The sequence below is a fragment of the Phyllostomus hastatus genome, unplaced genomic scaffold (genome assembly GCF_019186645.2).
Source record: "Phyllostomus hastatus isolate PE091 unplaced genomic scaffold, TTU_PhHast_1.1 phas_contig_210, whole genome shotgun sequence".
Lineage (NCBI taxonomy): Eukaryota > Metazoa > Chordata > Mammalia > Chiroptera > Phyllostomidae > Phyllostomus > Phyllostomus hastatus.
This window is the reverse complement of record NW_025333737.1, coordinates 20,000,001-20,021,463: the sequence shown is the minus strand read 5'-3', so window position 1 is coordinate 20,021,463 and position 21,463 is coordinate 20,000,001. Positions and strand designations below refer to the sequence as shown.

The 21,463-nt window shown below is 46.0% G+C and overlaps 1 protein-coding gene across 6 annotated transcripts in view; it reads right to left on the bottom strand.

The window, feature by feature from the left end:
* Window positions 1–580: 580 nt before the first annotated feature.
* Window positions 581–21,463, bottom strand: part of MTMR4 (myotubularin related protein 4) — a 23,656-nt gene continuing 2,773 nt past the window's right edge. For 5 of the 6 annotated variants that reach the window (XM_045836484.1, XM_045836479.1, XM_045836480.1 and 2 more), the window contains exons 3-19: window positions 19,096–19,185; window positions 18,625–18,741; window positions 18,016–18,098; window positions 16,062–16,222; window positions 15,856–15,952; window positions 15,529–15,642; window positions 14,538–14,734; window positions 14,170–14,298; window positions 13,533–13,644; window positions 12,801–12,996; window positions 12,382–12,567; window positions 12,134–12,304; window positions 11,852–12,006; window positions 5,815–7,216; window positions 4,297–4,407; window positions 3,827–3,915; window positions 581–2,854 (exon numbers count right to left, since the gene is read on the bottom strand). In XM_045836484.1, coding sequence (XP_045692440.1) covers window positions 2,677–2,854; window positions 3,827–3,915; window positions 4,297–4,407; window positions 5,815–7,216; window positions 11,852–12,006; window positions 12,134–12,304; window positions 12,382–12,567; window positions 12,801–12,996; window positions 13,533–13,644; window positions 14,170–14,298; window positions 14,538–14,734; window positions 15,529–15,642; window positions 15,856–15,952; window positions 16,062–16,222; window positions 18,016–18,098; window positions 18,625–18,741; window positions 19,096–19,185 — 3,588 coding nt within the window. In that variant the 3' untranslated portion in view covers window positions 581–2,676. Of the gene's footprint in view, window positions 2,855–3,826; window positions 3,916–4,296; window positions 4,408–5,814; window positions 7,217–11,851; window positions 12,007–12,133; window positions 12,305–12,381; window positions 12,568–12,800; window positions 12,997–13,532; window positions 13,645–14,169; window positions 14,299–14,537; window positions 14,735–15,528; window positions 15,643–15,855; window positions 15,953–16,061; window positions 16,223–18,015; window positions 18,099–18,624; window positions 18,742–19,095; window positions 19,186–20,569; window positions 20,817–21,463 lie in introns of those variants that run through there. The other variant, XM_045836478.1, reaches the window with a different exon arrangement.

The following is a 21,463-nucleotide window of genomic DNA, read 5'->3' as shown; positions in this document are numbered from 1 at the left end:
GGGGTAAGAACTGAGGTGACTTTGAGGAGGGAATGAGGAGAATATAGGCACAATCCTTTGTGCCTAATCAACCAGCTGGTGGAATTTTAGACCTAAAAGGGAAACAAGCCTCACAAGATGGGATAGAATTCTATTGTATCAATAAGGACAACTCTCACCCTGTCTGGTGTGGCTCAGTGGATTGAGCGCCTGCCTGCCAACTGAAAGGTCACTGGTTCAATTCCAAGTCAGGGCACATGCCTGGGTTGTGGGCCAGATCCCCAGCTGGGGGTGTGTGAGAGGCAACAGATCCATGTAATCCATGTATCTCTTGAACACTGATGTTTCTCTCCCTCTCTTTCTCCCTCCCTTCCCCTCTAAAAGTAAATTAAAAAAAAAAAAGGACAATTCCCTATCTAATCAATAAATAAGAATGTAACAGGAGCTGTGCTGATAAAAGAAAAAAAGTCCATAAAGAAACAAAAATGATTAAGAGGAAGGGGTGTAATGTTTTTGTCCTTTCTCATGGTCAGAGAAAAAATTGAGTATGCATTAGGTTTTCTTAAAAATTGAAATGAATAAAAAGACCCAACAAAGCAGCACTAATATAGAGATTTTATTTAAACTGTATCGAGTTTTTACAGCACATTGCATTTTTGTCACAACGCAACTGCACAGTTTGGATTTTTGGCCACATCATGTCACACCCACAAGAGCTCTGAAAGGAGTATTTGATGAATACATCTGAGCCCAGAGTCTCTCTCCAAGGCCATGCAGTATGTTCACTGATGGGATAGTCCCTCAAAACAGCCATACAAAATAGACAGATACAGTCCCCTCAAATGTTACCAATCTTACTCCCCCTGAAAATGGGCAGAGTGAAGTGCAATGAAAATCAAGTTAATTAAAAAGCCACTCACAACTGGCAGTAAATTTTAATGATTGAGAAAATGCTTAGAAGAATTTTATGTGTCAGAGACAAGGGATAGCTTGTTACTTTTTCAATGATCTCAGGAATTTCCCAGACACAAAATCTCCATTATTCAACTCCATTTAAATCAAAAAGAGTTCTGCTTAGGCTGACCTAAATACGCCAAAACTTTTTAGGTTACATCCATGGCAAACATAAAAGGACAGATGCTTCTCTGTAGGATTGAAGTAAAGGTCAGGACAAATACGGTTCTTGTTCTAAATGCAGATCCTAGTTATTTCGAATAAAAAAATTTTTTTTTCTAGGAAGCAACATGAAAGTAGCAGTTAGATAGCTACCACGGTAGTTTTAAAACAGGTTAAACCTAAGTGTGATTTATCTTTTATACACCAACAAATTAAGAAAAATGTATAAAGTAAATCCTAGTGGTTTCATTATAGGTCTAGAAGACTGTATCTGTCCCCCCCACAGTACAAGGCTATATCACTGTATCTTTTGGTTAAGTGCCACGGGTATGTATTAGGATGAAAACAAACAAACAAACAAACAAATAGACAGAAACAATGTTTGGTCCAGATGGACACATTTTCTCTCCCAATTTTGGTATCAAGGCTTATTCTCTTCTGCTTGGGTTCCATTGTTAAGTGCACAGAAATAAACAGCAGCATTTGTACTGAAACCCTCACATACCAAACAGCATATTCTAGGAGGTAAAAACCAAACACTAAATTCTACCCTCAAGATGTCAAGTGTTCAGGATAAGAAGCAGTGTGACCCAGAGGAGGCAGCAGCCAGGGGAAAGACAACATGAGGGAAGTGGGCAATGGAACGACAACAAAAAAACCATGGTTTTATTTTCATGCCAGGAGAGGATCAAGGTGTAGCTCCTGTGTTAGCACCAGGACAACTAGGAAAAGTCAGGCGCAAAGGGTAGGGCACGATCAGCAAATATTTCACAAGGATAATTTCTGCTTTTCCCTTTTCTCATTCTTCATAGTGCAGACCTCAAGAGCCATCACTGAATAACACAGATTACTGCCTTCATAGCTCAAAATAACTGATTTTTGCCAGGACTGAAATCAGCAGAGTTCCTCTGCTCCCAGAAATGTCTCACTCCCTAGAACTGTCCCCCTAAACTGAATATTCACTAATACTGGCTGATGAGCCAAGTGAAAAATACAGCAAAACCCCACTTGCTGAACCAGTCTTTAAACCAAACTCCACAGAAAGACAGAACTAATGCAACTAGAGGAAGTGCCTCTAAAGACTGGGCCTTCATGCACAGACACAGAGCACAGAGGTACAGGGTATAGTTCATTTCAACAGGATAGGAGTTCCTATCTTATATACTATAATCTGCTTTTTTCAAGGTGGAGGAGAGATGGATCTGGTTATCACTTGGAGTTTGGTTATACATAGGCCTTTCTATTGCTGTTTGGGGCACACATTACCAGGCAGTATCTATGAAATCATTATCTTGTGATCCCCCCCAAGAGAAAGAAGCTGAAGTCACCAACTCAACATTAAGCTTCCAGACTCTGGGTCTGGATCAGGACCATTTCCCCAAGGTGAATGTCTCACCCATAGAGGACCTTCTGTGAAATCGGAACTCCCCTGCTCCAGTCTCATGATACCGAGGATTTCTCAAAATGGTATCTTTGAGCTTTGTGATTTCATGAGCCACACCAAAAAACCTTCAAAACTACACCTGAAGCAGATCCTCCCTTCAAACCTGCTATAATTGGACAGGCTGTCTCCTCTGGCATTCAACTGGAAGCTGTAGCAATGGGTTTCTTCAGATGTTGGCTCATAAGTTCCCTGGCACGAGATACTTGGATGTGTTCATAACAAGAGTTACAGACGAGAACTGGGTCATAGAGTTGTTGATCAGGAATGGGCAACTTCAGGTGGCAGCAGCCAGCACAAAATACATTCCCACAATTTCTGCCAAAGGACAAAGAGAGAAGAGTTCACCAGATATGCCACTATGCTGTACACCTGAAACTAATACAAAATAATAATGAATATACACTGTAGTTGAAGAAATTTTTTAAATAAAATAAATTCAAATATACTGAAAATAAATAATACTCTAAAAGGCCTTCCATGAACCAATGAAGAGAAAAGTTGGGAGCAAACAAAAATAGTTCCTGTAAATATGAGTTCTGTCCAGAAAAAGTCCAGCCATTGTTAAAATAACAATTTGTGTGACATCAGTGTAACCTAGCAGCCAAGGAGAGTGGACTGGAATGCACATGCATGAACAACGACAACTTCATTATCCTAGTCAATGGGGGAGGTAGACGCCGTTGAGGGAACATGTGTACTGTATAGCTGTCGCATTCAAACTGACTGAACAAGTAAAGCAATAAATCTGCATCAACTTTTATGTTAAGCTTCAACATTCCTCTGCAGAAACTATTCAGATGATTCAGAAGGCTGCAGCTACAGGCAGCTGGTGATTCGCAGGTTCATCAAGACAATGCACCCACTCATGTATCACATCTTGTATAGCCTTTTTGCAAAACATCAAACTAACCAGGTGACTCAGCCTGCCCACAGCCCAGATTTTGCACCCCATGACTTCTGGCTTTTCCCAAAACTAAAATCACCTTTGAAAGGGAAGAGATTTCAGACCATCAGTAAGATTCAGCAAAATGCAAGGGGGCAGCTGATTGCAATTGGGAGAACTGTGTGAAGTCCCAACGTGCCTACTTTGAAGGGGACTGAGACATCATTGTCCTATGTACAATGTTTCTTGTACCTTCTTCAATAAATGTCTCTATTTTTCATATTACATACTTGGATACCTTCTGGACAGACCTCATGTGTCCATTTTCAGATTAATTCAATTTCATTCATTTAAATGTACCTTGCTGTTTTCTGAGCCATACCATATCATATAAAGCATCTTACCTGCAATGGTGTCTTCGTTTGGCCAACCAGAATTCACAGTCACAGTTATAGCAATGTGATGCCATGTGGTCTGGAACCCAGCGAGTCACCTAACAGAAGGGATAAGAAAAAAAAAATCCAGGTCCTTGTCAACAGAGCAGAAGAGCAACCCTGCAACAAGGAGAGTGTCGCAGGAGAAGACCACGAAGCCTGTCTTTACATTGGCCACTATTCACCTAAAAAGGAAATACTCTGGCCCAGGCCCAGTAGCTCAGTTGGTTACAATGTTGTCCTATTACTCAAGAATGTGGGTTCAGTCGTCAGGGCACATACAAGAATCAGTTAATGAATACATAAACAACATATTAATGTTTCTCTCCCCAACCCCTCAACCTTCCTCCCTCAAAATCAATTAAAAAATTAAAATAAAACCCAAAAAGACACTGTCTACTCAGTAGCTTACATAAGTACCCATATTTGCCTGGACATACCTCAGTCTCTTTTTTATCAACAGGTTCCCAGCTTGCTTCTGAAAGACAGTCGTCACTGTGATCAGAGCCAAAGTCTTCTGTATCACTGCCATCTGACTCCTTCAGACACGTCTGAAGAAAAGGTGAAGACATCAACATCATCTTATCATCTCTAACATTATTTCCTGGGTGTCATGCACTAAGTACATTACATGCATGAACTCCTCACAGCAATCTTATGATGTACACTATTATCATCCCCATTTTACAAATAAGGAAACTATACCACAGAGAAAATTCAGAGATGACTGATAGTAAAGCTGGGATTTGAACCTAGTGTTCTGGCTTCAGACCTATGCTCTTAACCAATAAGCTATATCACATTATGTAAAGAATACTTCTTTTGTTACATCTAATCCTGGGGTTTGCAAACTATAGCCCACAGGCCAAATCTAGCCCACTGCTTGTTTTTATAAATCAAGTTTTACTGGAAGACAGCCACACTCGTTTACTTACATATTGTCTATGGCTGCTTCTGCCAAGTAGTTGCAAAGGAGACACTATGTCCCACAAAGCCTAATGCATTTACTATCCGGACCTTTACCAAAAAAAGGTTGCTGACTGCTGTTCTAAATCATCACCCTGAGTAGTAAGAAGTTGTTGGCCCTGCCTGTCCCATCCCAGCAAGTGGACAGCAAGGATGTGGTAATGTCTTAACAGGAGGAAGTGAAGTGCCTATGTAGATGACAAGATATTATGGGCAAGAAGCTGACCCCGAGAAACTCCCCGAGGACTGCTGTGCTAGTACCAGAAGCCTCCCAACACAGCAAAGCCTAAATGGTGCTCATTATCTCACCTAGATTATTCCAAAGCATCCTAACCAGCCTCCCAACATGGGTTTCAACGGCCTCATCCACTTGACACACTACTGCTTGAGTAGTATTCTTAAAATACAAATCTGATGATATTACTCACTGGTCAAAAATGTTATCTCCTTGGGGTAGAATCCAACAATAAGGGAACTCAAGCTGACCTTTCCAGTCCCTATCTACTTCTCCAGTATCACCTCCACCTCACTATCCAACTGCCTCCCTCACCATTCTAGCACACGTGTACATGCACACACACATATTACCCATTTGTTCAAGCTGTACCACTGGAATACCCATTGCCTCCATGTTTCTGCAAATGGTTATTTCCTTTCACTGTCCACCAAACTAAATGTGACACATTCATTAGCTCTCAGACCAGGCATTACCTTCTCAGGAATGCCTTCCCTGAACTTTCACTGTATCCCAGACCCCAATACCTAATGTTTCCCTATATCATAACACTTAAGAAATAATCAGTTGAATCGTTTGCTTGTCTCTCCCAATAGACTGTGAGCTCCATGAGAGCAGGCTCTATACCTTGTCTTTCATCCTACAACCCACCCACCTGACACAGTGGCACACAGCAAGTACGCAATGAATGAATGTGGAATGGAAGGCTAACGGATAGAATAAATGAATGGATGGGTGGCAGTAGGTGAATACTTACAAAATCATCCTCATAGTCCATGGGAGGCTCTGCTGGAGGGGCACAGCAGTGACGAATATCCAGCCTCATCTGCAGTTCCCTCACCTGTCGACGTAGCTGCTCTACCTCTTGTTTGTACCCTGCTTCAATTTGCCGCAGTCTATGCTGAATCACATCCGTGGGAAAGGGGAGTCCATCATCGTCCAGGTAGAGAGGAGGCACTGGAGAAGGGCAACTCAGTGGAACAGGCTTTGTGCTGGAGACCTGCTTTGGATGACTAGACAACCATATCCGGTTGTTTTTTCCCCCTGGACCAGTACAGTGTCCATTGGAATGACTAGAACAGAGAGGTGACTTTACCCCTTCTCTCTGAGCCCACTGGCTCCCAAAGCAGGGCCCCATTGCCCGCATCTGCTTACTGCTCAACCTCTTGCTACAACAGCCATAGGAAAGCAGCCGACGAGGGGTGGTCTCCCCACTCGGGAATGAAGTCATCATCCCTTGGAAGCTGTCCCAATTGGACCCTAAAAAAGAGAACTCACTGATCTGGCTCTGAGAAATTGTCTTTCGGGCCAAATCCAATGGCACCTTTCCAAAGCGAGGGTTTTCCAATAACTGCACATTCCTATTATTCCCTCTTTTGCCAGTATCTTCCTCCCCATGAATCAGATCTGGCACAGAAGTGGGCTGTTCCTGGTGGGAGATGCTTACCACAGACCCTGGGGAATCTTCATTGAGAAAGTCAGTGCTTGGGTCTAGAGCAGTTTGGCAGGTAGCACTCGGTGGGTTGCAAAGGGTAGCCAGATTGTGATCTGGAGCAGGTCTGAAGGACACACCTAGCATAGAATCTAGCTGGGCCTGCTGGGGGGCACCTGTAAGGGAGTCCTGGGAAGACTTAGGAAAATCATAAATTCTATCACACTTGTTGGAAATGACTTCAGAGAGTGCACTGATGGCTTCCTTTTCAGGACAATGTTCAGGCGGCTCCTCTGTGCCATCTAAAGTTCTACACAGCTCATCCTGGGCAGGAGGGGCTGGAGCTGGTGCCTTAGTCTCTTCCAGGACTTTGATCTCAGGATCAGAGGTGTTGCTCTTCATTTCCTGGGGCACTGCAGCACTGAGCAGTTTGTAACTTGGAGAACAGCTTTTGTGACTCGTAAGAGGTTTGTTGCTCAAGTAGTCTTTCTGGCTGCTGGGCAGAGGGGGAGGAAGACTCATTTCTCCTACAGTCTGCTGAGGACCTCCAACTCCAGATTCCACGAAGGCTGTCTCTGATCCCTCAGGATTGCTATGCCAGGGCTCCAGGCCTACCCTGGCCTCCTGACAGTGGTTATTCAGGTTAGGGTCACTGGATGTGCGTGTCAGAGGGCTGCTTGTGTCACAGGCAGAAAGAAGATCATCCATGGATCTAGTTTTAGGTAATCTGGAACAACAATACAACGTCTCCAGGTCATGAAAGGGGAGCCACCTCCAATATATAGAATCAGGTCAGCAAAGCAATATCAAAGCCAGAGGTCACAAAAACTTATGAATTTAAGATTGCAAATAACCAATGTTCACTGCAAAAAGTCTACTCTGCAAAAAAGCGTAGGATGTTGAACCCTGTCCTCAAGAATACAGGATCTGTCCCAAGCTGTCATCAATCTTCACCCTACACAATCTCCCTGGGCAATCTCAACCACTCCCATGGTTTTAACTGCCTTCTAGGCTGGTGTCTTCTAAAGCTACCATTCCAGTCAGGACTACACCGGAGCCCAAACTTAATATCTAGCTGCCCCTGTTACACATGGTAAGACAGAAAGAAGATGGGTTGTGGAGCTAGACAATATTAGCTGTGATGCTAATTAGCTATACGACCACAAGTAAGGTATTTAACCTCTCAGAAACTTGGTTTCCTCCTCTATAATATGACAATAAATTATACCATGTAGAGACACTATGATTCAAAATATAGAAAACCAACCACAAATTTATTAAGGCTATACTTACGGCTAATTTTTACAACTTTTCTTATTTAAATTATCTATCACAGTAGTAACCAACACGACTTTTCACAACCACTGAGCAACAATGTTCTCCTCTGAGTCACAAGTCACCATGGAAACTTCCTCAGTATGTGGCACTCAAGAGTTCTAGAGGCGTTTACGCATGCCAGATGTGTTACATTTTCAAAAATGACCTCCCTGACTTTTAACACAGCTCAAAGGTCTTTAAAGCAACAAAATCTTCAGAAAAAAAAATGCCAGGAAACAGCAGAGACATCACTGGGCTCCTATCTTCAGATACCTCAGTGCAGCCCTTACAGAAAAATCTCCCGTAGGTAGAATTACAATATAGCTGATTGTTCTAAGTGTTTGGTTTTTCAAACTTATTATGTTTTAAAGGTATGTTTGTGTTTGATTTTACTTTTGAGTCAATTTGATTTTTTGTGGCTTGAAATTCCAGGAAGGCAATAGCAATGGTTAGGACTCCAGTCTCTGGAGTCCCATAGCCAGGTCTGGAATCCCAGCTTGGTGACTTTTAAGTTTCTTGTTGCTGTTGTTGTTTGTTTATTTCTTAACAGAAACTTCCAAACATGTAAAAGAAGTAAAGAAGTCGACAAGAGAATATGAATAACTCCTACATACTCCTTAACCAGGCTGAACAACATCAAGAGTCTGCCATGTTCCACAGCTGATTCCTATGGGCACCCAAGGTTTAATCAATAAAATAATGCTGGCAGAGACATTAATGCCTGAGGAGTTTGGAACAATGAGAGAACGCATCCAGCTAGGGTGGTCAGGGGAGGCTACACACAGAGGGCAGGATTTCAGAAGAATGGGTTGGACTTCAGTGGAAGAAGAGGAAAGAAGCCTGGACATTGTTGATCTAGGAAAATGTAGAACCCAAGGTACACAAGGTCAACTATTAGAGAAACCATTTCCTTTAAGACCTTTACACTACTTATTCCTCCAGATCCAACTCTTCACCTTGAACTGCCCACAGCACACCTCCTCTGCTGTGAACTCATATTTCACTCCCTACCTACCTCTATCTCCTGTTTCTCCCCCAAACTGACTCCTCAATTTTTCAATGTCTGTAGGGGCTACTGATGTTCTCCTGGTTTCTAAGCTCAGAGACCTGGAACCTGCCTTTGGTCCTCTTTACTTTTCACTTCTACCCTCCAACATCCAATCAACTCCATAACCTGCTAATGACTTCTCTACAATGTCTGTGAATTTAATTCTTATCTTTCCTAAGAACTCATCCCCCTTATTATCTGAGTTACAACAGTGCTAGCTGGTCTCTTTCTCCAACTGCCAGGCTCACAGTGATTAGTTCCCCCAAAGTCACACTGTCACCAGGCCACAAAGACTTCCTACAATGATTTACTATTGACAACTGAATCAAAATAAACTCTTCAGTGTAATGTTCAAAGTCCTACGTTTATTTATTTCTATTCCTCAAAAATAGCCCCTTCCGATCTCCTGCCAGGTCCACAGAACAGCTTCTTTTTTTTTTTTTTAAACTATCTTTCATGTATCCAATTTCTTTGGACCCCCTCTCTACCAAACTCACAACTTCCTTTATTCTATTTATTTGTTTGTTCGTTTAAGTATTTACTAAAGCACCTATTATGTGCCAGGCCCTGAGCCAGATACAGATACAAAAGAGCCACGATTCCTGCCTAGTCTTTTTTTTTAACTGATTTTGAGAGAGAGAAACATCAAATTGTTGTTCCACTTATTTATACATTCATTGGTTGCTTCTTGTATGTGCCCTGACTGAGGACTGAACCTGCAACCTTGGCATGTCAGGATGATGCTCTAACCAACTGAATCAGGGCCATACCTCGTCTTCCTTAAGAAGTTCTGTGAGTAAATAGTCACCAAATGACCCCTTTCTTACTTCTCATTTTTTCTACTAACTTTGAACTATATTTGCTTAGATGCTGACTTAGAGTTGTTCTCTAGTTGTCTTATGTCTTATTTTACAGCTTTGTAAAGTATCTTGAATAGGATCAGTATCTTCTATTTCTTTGGTATCGTCCATAAAACCTAGTATAGTACCAGGCAACTTGTAGGTATTAAAGTAACATTTATTGATATGAAAAATTATATATTGATTTAAGGCAATAATTGTTAAATAGGTCATAGAACTTACTGAGACTCAATAAAAGTTATGGCCCCTCTCTCTGAAAAAGTTAACTTATAAAGCTATACCAAAATTCTACACTGTTTGGGGAAAAACACACAATTCCTTAAGCCTATCCATGAGCCCCTGAGAATGGACTCAGTTCCAAAAACCCTAAAACCATAATTTAGGGGGTTACGGTTTATTGTTTTCCTTTATAATAGTCAACCAGTTTTGTAAGTTATATATTTTTAAAGATTTATTTATTTATTTTGAGAGATGGGAGAAGGGAGGGAGAAAGAAAAGGAAAGAAACATTCATGAGTGGTTGCCTCTTGAGCACCCCCAACTGGGGACCTGGCCTGCAAACCAGGCATGTGCCCTGAATGGGAATCGAACCGGCAACCCTTGGTTTCACAAGCTGGCACTTAGTCCACTGAGCCACACCAGGCAGGGCTATGTAAGTTATTATTTTAATTTTAAAAACTTTCTGTCAGTACACAAAGATCAAAATTTGAAATGTACATATCCTTTGAATTCAGCATTTTCATTTCCAGGAATTTATCTGCAGAAATACTAGCACAAATGCAAAGGTACAAATATGAGGTAATACTACTGCACTGTACACTTATAAATGGTTTAAATGGTAAATATTATGTGTATTTATCACAATTTTTTAAAAAAGTTACACATATAAGGATATTAACTAAGACATTCCCTGTAATGACAAAAAATGAAAATCACCTAAACACCTAATAGAAAATTGGTTATGTAAATTATAATATACTCTAATTTTGGACAATTACGCAACCACTAAAAACAATAAAGCAGTTTTTTACTGTGATGTGGGAAAAACAATGTGCAGACCAGAATGCAAAACATGATTCTGTTTTTGTATTTTAAAAAATGTTTCTACATGACAGTGGGAGATGTAGACATATCTGTGTAGAGAGAAAAGTCTGGGAAGACATGCACCAGAGTTTTAGCAGCGGACATCTGTGGGCACAAGGATCAGGGAGAGAGGACTTTTATTTTCTACTTTTATATCATTTGACTTTTTCTTTTAAATAAGGGACATGTATTACTCTTGTAATTTAACCAACCTCCATTCTACTTTAAATATTCAACAGGAAAATAACTTTACTTTTTATGTCTCCCTTTAAAATATGGCTTTTTTCTGAGAAAGTAATGTAAAGGCCTCCCACCTTCCAGGAGCCCATTTCCCTAAGAGTCAGATGCTTCTGGAAGCTAATGCTGGACACTTCAAAGGTTACTACTAAGATAACAAGCTCCTCATGTGTTCTATCAGTGAATGTAAGACCATTCCCATAAACCTTCTGAAACAGTCCTTTCTGTCCTGTTCTCCTCTCCCCTGCATGGATACGTCACACAGGGTGATAGCAGTTCTGGGAAAGAAGGTAACCAGTTTTATCCTAAGAGAGAGCCTTGAAAATGCACACAGTGCACTCCAGGCTAGCTACAAGTCCTGGGCCAAGTCTCTCCTTCAACCAACTCAAAAAGTTGTTTCTAAATATTTCATTTTTAAAAAAGACTAATACAAGCCCTGGCTGGATAGCTCAGTTGGTCAGAGTGTCGTCCCAATATACTAAGGTTTTGGGTTCAATCCCTCGTCAGGGCACACTCAGATTCAACCAATGAATGCATGTATATGTGCAACAACAAAAATTGATGTTTCTCTCTTTCCCTCCCCCTCCTCTCACTCCCTTCCTCTTTCTCCCTAAAATCAATCAGTCCATAAAGTAGATGCCCACTGTATAGGTAGGCCTTAAAACAAATACATACATACATACATACAGTACATACTAGTACAAAATTATACTCAACATAAAATGCAATTTAAAAAAGAGACAGCAACATTTAGGCAAGACACAAAGCAGTGACTGCCTTCTAGTAGAGAGAGGAGAGAGCAAGAAGGGCAATCTTACCTGTCCAGAGAGCGACCAGAGAACTCTTGGCTCTGAGCCACTGGGGAAAGGTAAAGATCCATGTTCTCCTCCCCGAGTGTGCATGGAGACGATGCTGGCAAGTAAACAGCTGTCCAGAGGTGCAGGGCCCGGACATGACACACGGGATGCAGGACCTAGGGAAGTAGGCCCACACTGGAGTTTTGTTAGATGTTCCAGGGCCCTATGTCCTCCCCACTTGACTCAGCTTGTTCTCCCTATAGGTCCCTAAGCAGCACCTACAGGATGAGAGTTCAGGCTTACCATGTCTGAGCCAGGTGTGTAGAGAAAGTTATGAAAGTTTTTATTGCCAGCTCGCAGGAGGGCCCACACAGAACAGGTCCGCTTGTAGATGTTACGCTTCTCTCGTTCGCAGGGGTTGTTGGCCAGGAACGTGCCATAGAGGCAGGAGTACGTGTGCTGCACCAGTTTGACCTACAGGGCCAAGAGAGCTTGCACCTGGGGGCCTTGGCTGCCATCCCCTCACTCTGGTCACAGGCTTTAGAACTTACCAGGAATGCTTCATTAAACTCAAACAGGCAAGGGAACTGCTTGAGCAGCTGATGAACAGAATCAAGCCACTGGAGGAACACAGGACACTGCTCGTTTTGGTCTTCTGCATTCTCCTGGTGGCCACAGCGATCTCCGAACTTGTGTCCAAAATCCAGCCAGTCAGACTCTACTAATACTTGGAAGCCCTGCAAGGAAGACAGAGTTCAAGCACAGGGCCTCTCTGGAAAAGCTAGTGTCTTCTCCGTAGGGGATGCCCAAAGCAAGAAGCCAGCAGCTTCAGAGAATAGGAATGAACCTAGAAGAGGACTCAAAGCACCAATCGCCTCTATTAAAAATCCTCAAGACAGATCCAGAGGGCTGAACACCTTCCCCACCAGCCCTTTCCCTCTGTTCTTTCCCACCCAACCCCTCTCAATACCTCCAATGTTCTGTAATACGGGTCCAGCAGTATTTTGGCCAGGGCTACGATCTGTGGCGTCCGGTCCCAGCCATCTGAGCAGTGTACCAGCACAGGCCGGCCTTCCCGGTCTACTGTATTAGCTACCAGCACAGCTGCCTTTAGCATCACCGACAAGTGCTGTAGCCATTTGGTGCTCTCCAATGCTGACAACCAGCTACACAAGAGCAGAAATCACGTCTGTCACTAAAAGCACTGAAGCTACAACAGTCTCTCCACCACCCACAGCCAGCTACACCTAACAAAGCCCCTAGTGAGGGCTGAAGCAAGAGCCCAGCCCATGGCCTTTCTGCCAAGAGATATCTATCTAGCAGGAAGATACAGAAGACAGGACCTGAGGCCAACAACAGACTCTTAGGATCAATAGAAAAAATGGGCAGCATCACATGCACATTTAGCCACTTCCTTTCCTCAGTTCTCCATGTTCTTTGAGTACAACTGATCCAAACAAAAGGAACCCAATGTCCTGTAGCTGTGCCACAGTGCTGGCTGAGAAGTAGTATTCTTAATTAGGGGGAAAAAAACAACCACCACCAAAAAAGAAGTGTTCTTGGAACTGACTCATTGCACCCAGGCCCTCAGGTCTCCTGCACCTGCACAGTTCCCATCTCCCCATCTAATCTTCAAGAACAGGAGGTGCCAGGTAAGGGATGAGACTGGAGGAAGGACAGAACTGGAACAGGGAACACCTACTTGCTGGGGTCTGGCATCTGGCTACACACGGCACGGAGATACTGGAAGCTGTTCCGGATGGCATGGATGTTGGCCATTCCCATGAACACAACCTCACAGTTGGGGTAGTACTCTGCAGACATGAAAAGGACAAGTGGAGCCTAAGAGCAAGTCCTGGAAACAGACAGGCAGGACAAAGGCAGTCCCAGTGAGCAACTTCCCTGGCAGGGTGAACATTCCAGGATGGGAACTCACTATATTCTGGAAATCTCAGCCACCCTTTCATCTCTGGATACTCAGGTGCCATATACTAATAGTGGTAGTAATAACATTATTTACAAATGATAGCCATAGCACTATTAGTAAAGACAATGTGAATTCTCAGTAAATAGTTGTTGTTCTGTGCCAGTAATTTTATACACATACCCTCTAAGCATCCAACAACTTTGCAAGGTATGTATCATTCCCATTGGACAGAGAAGAAAATAAAACCTAAATAGATTGTTACTTAAGCATAGTTACCACTAGAAAGTGGCAGAGTCCTTATTCCAAAGCAGGTTTGTTTGGCTCTTTCTACTACACTGCTGCACCCTGTTCCCTTCTCACCAAGGCTACCTGGGGCACAGGCTGGCTGCAGACACTGGGAGAACAGCAATACCTTCGCATTCGCAACCTCCACCCTTGGCCCGGTTAGCCACTGCTGCCGTGTAGGATCGAGCATCCAGGATCAGCAGCTTCTGGGGAGCCGCTGTGCTCTCCACTCCAGAGCATGCAGTCAAGGAGGCATCTAAACACAGAGCAGGGAGAAGACCCTGGGTCAGCCAGCCACCCAGTCTCACCCTACGTCAGGACACTCCCTTTCAGAAGAATATACAACTGGACATCCCTCACACCCCACAGCCTCCCGAAAGGCAGGGACCCCTGTGTTATATCTTCTTCCCATCCTCTCACTGACGACTCCCTGGAAGCCAATAAGGCCAAGGTGGGGGCCTGCTCCCCAGAGGACCAGCACCACCCACACCTTACCGAAGTCAGTGTCACATGCCTCGCTGGCATCACTATTCCCAGTGCCGAGGGAGCCCCCACTGGCCCTTGTCCCCGGGTCGAGGGCACAGGCTTTAGCGATGGATGTGACCAGGTACTCATCATCAGCATTGCGCCAGCCCCACCAGCTGATCTCGGGCTGGCTGCAGCGTGCAATGGCAGCCCCATTGCGTAGGTGTCTGACAGAGCAGAAAAAAAACATTATGCCCTTGGCATTCACAGCCTCCAGGGGCCACCACACTGAGACTCCAGGGGGCCAAGATCTCCAAAGCCAACAGAGGCTACCTGTTCATCCAGGCCATGAAAACAGCAACCGAAAACCCCTAGGGGGCTTTCTAGTTTACAAAGTGCTGCCATACACATTTCTCAAATGGACTCCACATCCCCAAGGTGACCTTGACTCATCAAATCTGCACAGCATCTGCTCCAGGTACAGACACCCAGCAGGAGAACCAAGCTGAGCCCAGAACATGAACAACTCCAGACCTCAGCACCTGTCTCACTCGAGTTTAGCTGCCGTGTTCCAGTCAGGGGTCGGCTTTATTGGCGAAGAACCAGACAATAAATTTTCAGCTTTGCAGGTCGCAATCAGTCTGTCACACATCCTTCTATCTGTTTTATTTTTCTTAAACAATCCTTTATGAATGTAAAAACCAATCATAGCTCACAGGCTGTATGTAAAACAGGATTTTGGCTCACAGGCCATTTTGCCAACCCCTGTTCTAAGGTAATACTTTATATATACACACATCTTCAAAACAACAACAACAACAAAAAGTTAACAAACTCCCCAAAAGCCTCATCCTTAGGAGAGAAGAAATTGAGGCAGTTTTTATTTTAAAATTATTTCATAGCCCCTTCCTCCACAGGGAATCAATTCTCAGTCAACCACACAGCTGCACACCTCCACTTCTGACTCCTTGCTTGTTGCATAAAAAAACGTCCTCCCTATTTCCATCCCCCATGGCCTCACCTATACACAACCACGGGGATCCGCTTCCAAGAACGGAAGGAAGCCACATTCTCCAGCTCTTTATCTGTGATCCACACAGGAACCAGCAGCTTCTGGGGGTAACTGGGACACAATCTGAGAAGAGACCAGATGTGGTCACCCAGCTTGATCTAAGACAGGTGATAACAAGATCCCCAGGATGGCTCTGTGGGAAGAGGGACTAAGAAGAGGGACTGGGAGCCCTCCTCCCCACAGAGTCTGGGGAGCTATGCCCACCGCGCTTTATTCACACATGGAGGGGTCTGGGTGTGGAATGGTGTTTTGGTCTCCCCACCCCTGCCTTCTCACTTGTAGTTGTTGTTGATATGAGAGACTCTCCAGACGTTCTGCAGGTCAAAGCCCATCCTTGCAAGCTCAGCCTCCTGCCGACATCGTATGTGTTCTCCTGCAACACAGCCCCCATGCCTGTCAGCATCCACAGGCACCATGTCCAGGGGTGGGGGTAGGATAAGAACCAAGTAAGAAACCTCACAATGAAAACAGCCTGGCCTCACCTGGCTGACACAAGTGGGTGTGCTGGTCCTCCTCAGTCAGCCCCAGGCACCAGGCATGGTAGGCAAAGGCAAAGAGATCCTCAGGCTTGGCAGGTCTCGCTGTGGCCCGGCTTAGCCGTGACAGCCACTCTTGGCACTGCTTGAAAGTGGAGAAGTGGCATCTGCCAGGCAAAAAGCCACAGAGTGAGGCAAGAGGCAGGTGTGCATTGGGAACAAAAGGGTCAAATATGGTCACAGAGAAGCTGTGGGGAGAAGAAGAAAGCAGCAGGTACCAGTGACCCTGGGGAGGATCAGGGACACTGACCAACACCCAAGAGAAGTTGTCTTTGTGACAATTCTCTTCCCAAGAACTCTTGTCCTTGAGACATAACTGTCTCCTCTAATGGGGCTCCATCATTGCTCACGTCAAATACAAAGGCCTTCGCGTGGCCCTGAGAATCGCGGTTCCTTGTGTTCTCTCACGACTCCTTAACACAGATCTGCCTCAGCCTGGGGGTCCTGCTCATGTTTCTCCTGTCTTTGTTTTTTCACTTCTGCCTGGTAATGTCTTCTCTTGGTCTAGCCACATTCTACTGATACTTTGAAGATAGTTCCAGTCCCACCTCTTCCTGGAAATCTTCCCAGCCTACTCAGTTCCACAGACCCTTCCTTTCTTATTTTCAACGTGCTTGGAGTATTAAACATTCGGTTTTTCCATAGCGTATTGCCACATGTTATCTCTTTGTTCCGAAATAGACTTTAGCCGCCTTGAAGGGAAGGGCAACGCAGATTCTCCTTCTGAATTCCTACAGGCTGAGCACATGGCAGGCTCTAAACGGGGTACCCTTGAGGTCATCCCAGACTCCTCTTTCCCTCACATCCAATCTGCAAGCAAATCCTGTCATCTTCACCTTCACAAGTCAGACTGCTTCTCAGTATTTTGAGAATAGTAGAGCTACCACCCTACACAGGCCAGCATGCTCTCTAACTTGCAACAGTGTCTTAACTAGTCTTCCAACCTCTGGCCTTGCTTTTGCCCTGTCCCCTTCCATCTATTCTCAGTATAGCAGCCAGGAGGATTCCATAAAACATTAATCAGATCACATCACTCCTTTGCACAAAATCCTCCGGTGGCCTCTCATTTCCCTCAAAGTAAAAGCCAGTCACATGGCAGCATGGCTTTCATTTTAGCTTTTTACTTTTACTTTTATACGTAAGACCCTGACCTCTCAGGTCTTATACCCTACCACCTTCACCCACGTGCACTCCACTCCAGCTGCACTAACCTCCTTACCATTCTTTCAATATGCCAAGTAAGACCCACGCAGAGCCTCTGCGCTCAGTGACCTCTGTCTGTTAGCACACTCTTCCCCCGAACACTTTCTTCAGGTCTTAACTCAAATGTCACCTTTTCAGTGCAGCCTCCTCAAATCACTTTGTCTAAAGCTACAACCTTCAACCCCACAGCATTCGATGTCCCCTTTCCCTGCTATATTTTCTACCTTTGCTCTTAGCATCATGTAACATGTTTTACTTATTATTTACTCCTGATACCTCCCCTTTGGAATATAAACTACACGAGGGCAGAAAGTTTTGTGTCCCTGTTCTCTGTTGTATCCCCAGTGCTTAGAACGTCTGACGTAGGACAGGACACTCAGTAAGTGTATGTTTAGTGAATAAATAAATGAACCAACAATAAAGATATCATTCTATGAGCTTTCATACATATTCTCTCATTTATTCCCTATGAGGATGCATGAGCTAAATATTACCCCCATTTCTTCAGGTCAAGATGCTGTGGGTCAGAAAATTGACCTTCCAACCCAGACGAGATTTTCACGCCCCCCGCCCCCCCTCCGGCAATTATGAAAGTAAGCACTGTTTTTCCTTTCTTGCTCCATAGAGAAACCCTGCAGCAGAGAGGTCTGGGCAAGACGAGGGTGAGAGAACCAGAGTGAGGCGCCATTATTCTCACCTCACCACTTTGGAGTCCTTGCAGGCGATGTGCAACTGGAACATATCACGGCTCTCCACACTGTCAATCATCCGGAGAGGGACCTTCAGAGGAAAGGCAAACCGGCTCAGGACCCATTCTCCACCTCACTCTCCATCCCCACCCCAGCTCAGATGATGATGTAGCAACAGAAGAAAGGAAACTGACATCTACTGAGTGCCTGTTTATTGCCTGATAATTGTGCGTCCTCTGTGTATGGGACCCCAATTAATAATCACAAGAACCCTGAAAGGTAACTGTTTTCACCCATATTATTTAGAAGGATAGTGAGCCTCAGATGGGTGACTTGACCAAGGCCACAAAGTTGACAAGTAGTGCTCTTCCAACAATGCCACTATGTCCCTTAGAAAAGCTAGCAACAGAATAAGGGAAAGAGAGAAGAGGGGAAGGAAGAGTAAGTGAGAGACAGAAGACCTATAGCTAGGAGAATGAGGCAGGAAAACAGAAACTGAGAAAAAGAAGGAAACCCCAACTTTTTGGAGACATGATCCAGTAGAGCATTGGAGCAATACCACTTTGCACCTCACAGGGATTCTGGCTTGGTTGTGGGAGAACATGACAGGAACTCACGTTGATGACAGAATCCTTGAACTTGATGTGCAGCCGGTAGTTGGAGATAGCAATGAGGGCATCGGCTGCCCGACCCAGGAACTCCACTCCTTCACCCTGTAGCACCGTGAAGGGCACCTGCGGAGGCACAGAAGAACCCTCAGTCCAGAACTGAGTCACCCTTCCAAACCCCTCCCCAGTCCCTGACCTGTGGGGTCCCCTCCAGAAAAGCTGGGCCAAGACAGGACAGAAGAGTCCTCTCCACGGTAACAGCACCAGGCACTAGCTGTACAAGAAAGCTGCTTTTCTTCCCCTGGGGCCAAAGGCTCCATAATACACGTGCAGACAGACTCTCTTCCCTTCAAAGACTGGGGGACAGGAAGCCAGAGCTCCAGTGCTAGATCCCCTTGTAGACATTTGGGGGGTGGAGGATTTTTTTTTTTTAACCGAGCCGGGAACTCCACCCACCCTGGGCCCCCAACTCCTCCTTACCTGCAGATTCTCCTCCTCTTTCACTAGTTCCTTGGGGGGGAACAGATCCTTGGCTTGGATGTACTCCAGGCTGGGGGGCCCCTCCTCACCCTGTGGGGAAGGCCTCAGTTCTAAGTCACCAGGCTCCACTTGACCCATTAGGCCTCATTCTGTTCCCTTCTCTTCAATAAGCCCACATATACCCCACAGTCACTTATAAAGGTCTGGTCGCCAGAGGAGGGAAAGGAGACCTGGCTTGCTGGGAGGGATAGGATGGAGGGGGTACTCAAGCCTAGTAAGCCTCAGGGAAGGGGAACATTCAAAGAGAAACTAGCAATCTGCTCCTCAAAGGGGGACTCTCCTGTAGAACCAAAATTTCCCAAGTGGAGGAGGAGAGAAACCTAAGAAAAAGGAAGACTAATGTAAAGGAAAGACAGAAGTGGGAACAGGAAGTGCTGCCCTGAGGAAAAAGGGCCCTGTGTGGCAGCTGGTTAGAGAGAGAGGAGGGAAAGCAGGCACCTCAGGCCACTGAGGCTTCAATCTGGTGGAGAAGGAGACAAAGAAGAGTTGGGCTGGGGGATTCAGTCCTGTGCCTCTAGAGGGCCTTCTTGGATGCTTTTGAAAGAATGTGTTTTGGAGCTGAGCTGATCTTCTCACACTGCTAACCAGCCCCCAACACCTGCCAAGCCACCTGCCCTACCTGCTGATCTGAGGGGAATTCCTGAGGATACCCACAGCAAGCACAAGTCACTCCTCTCCCAACCACCAGGGAGGAGGGGAGAGGGAATCCACGCGCCTAGGAGGAACAGGGAGACCCAAGGACAACCAGGGTAGAGGCCTGGCAGAAACCCACAGAGGGTGAGGAGGGGAGGGTGGGAACATCTGAGAGGACAGATGGGGAAGCTAGGAAGAAGCATTAAACCAGAGGGGAGGAGGGGAGGGCTGGGAATGATGCAGAGGTACGGAGGCCTGCCGAGCCAGGGAAGATGGAGAACAGAGGCAATCTGGGGGACAGTCAAGGAGAAAAGGCTGTTCGTGTTAGGTGAGGGATGGAGTGGTGGAAGGGGGAGGGGACTGGAGCCAGGGAGACAGCTCAGACATCCTGTGCTCCCCAACCAGCCCCCCTAACATCCCAGAGGGCCTACTAGCCACATCCCACATCCCATAGCAAGAATGCAGCGGGTGGGACCAAGATGGAGAGGCGGAGGTAAAGGAATGTACCCCTGCAGGGCGGAGCCTGGAGATCTGCAGTCAAGGGCAGTGGCTGCAGGAGCAGCATGGGTCACAGAATTTCCATCCCTGGCCTTCGACAACCCCCAGCACTCGAAGATCAAAGCATATCCAAGAAAGAAAAGGAATAACCCCCCTCTCCTTCCAGAGGCCTTGGGAAGGGGGATGGGCTGAAATTCGGAATCTCGAAGGCTGGCCCTGGGCGGGGCTGAGGGTGCAGCAAGCGCTGGGGCCCCAGGGCCCACGCAGGCGGGGCGGCACTTACAAAGCAGCTGAGCATGGAGCAGGAGACGCGGGCGGTCAAGCTCATGGTCGCGGGAGGTCTGGGCCAGCGCACATGTCCCGGGAGCCACTGCGCTGCCCGCAAGCCCCGGGCTCTCGCCGCATCCCGGCTGCGGGGCCTGCCAGGTGCAGCCTCGGCAGCCAGGAGGCAAGCGCGCTGGCGGAGGGGCCTCTGCGCGACTCCGGCTTGCCTCTCCCCTCCTCTCCACAATGGAGCGAGCCCAGCTCCGCCCTTCGGCACAAGCGCGAAAGGGAGGGGAGCCAAGAGAGGGGAGCGCCTGAAAACGCGCGGGGAAGGCGGAGGCGGGTCTCGAGGACCCGCCCACAGTCGCAGGCTCCTCCCTCCCCGCAGCCTCATGGCCGCGTGGGAGGGCGTCCTCAGGGGACGTCTAGGGGATTTCGGGAGACTCCGTTGCAGGACAGTCCCTAGACCGCATGAAAGGGGAAGGCGAGACGCCTACATCTTCTCATTTCCCATCTTCCCAGGTGAGCAACCTCACATCCCTCCCTTCACAAACCCGGCCCTGCGCTCTACTCCAACCCCCCAACTTTGAGTTCCTTCAGTGCCTGTTCTTATTCCCAAGATGAAGCTCACCTACCTATACCTCATGCCCTCTCCAGTTTGAAGGCTTCGTCTTTTCCCTCCAAAACCACCACCCATCGTACCCCTGGCCGTCAGTGTCCTCCAGTCCCCCGACCTCACTAAATCCCACTCCCTGGTTGCTCCTTAGAATGGACACTGGGCTACTGCCAGATTGGGCATTCCACACTCAGGAAAAAGAGATTCTCTAAGTGTTTTATTCCAAGGCCCCTGCCCAACCCTACCCCTTCTGCTCCATCTCTCCTGGTTTCACATCCTCCAACTTCTGGGTAAGAA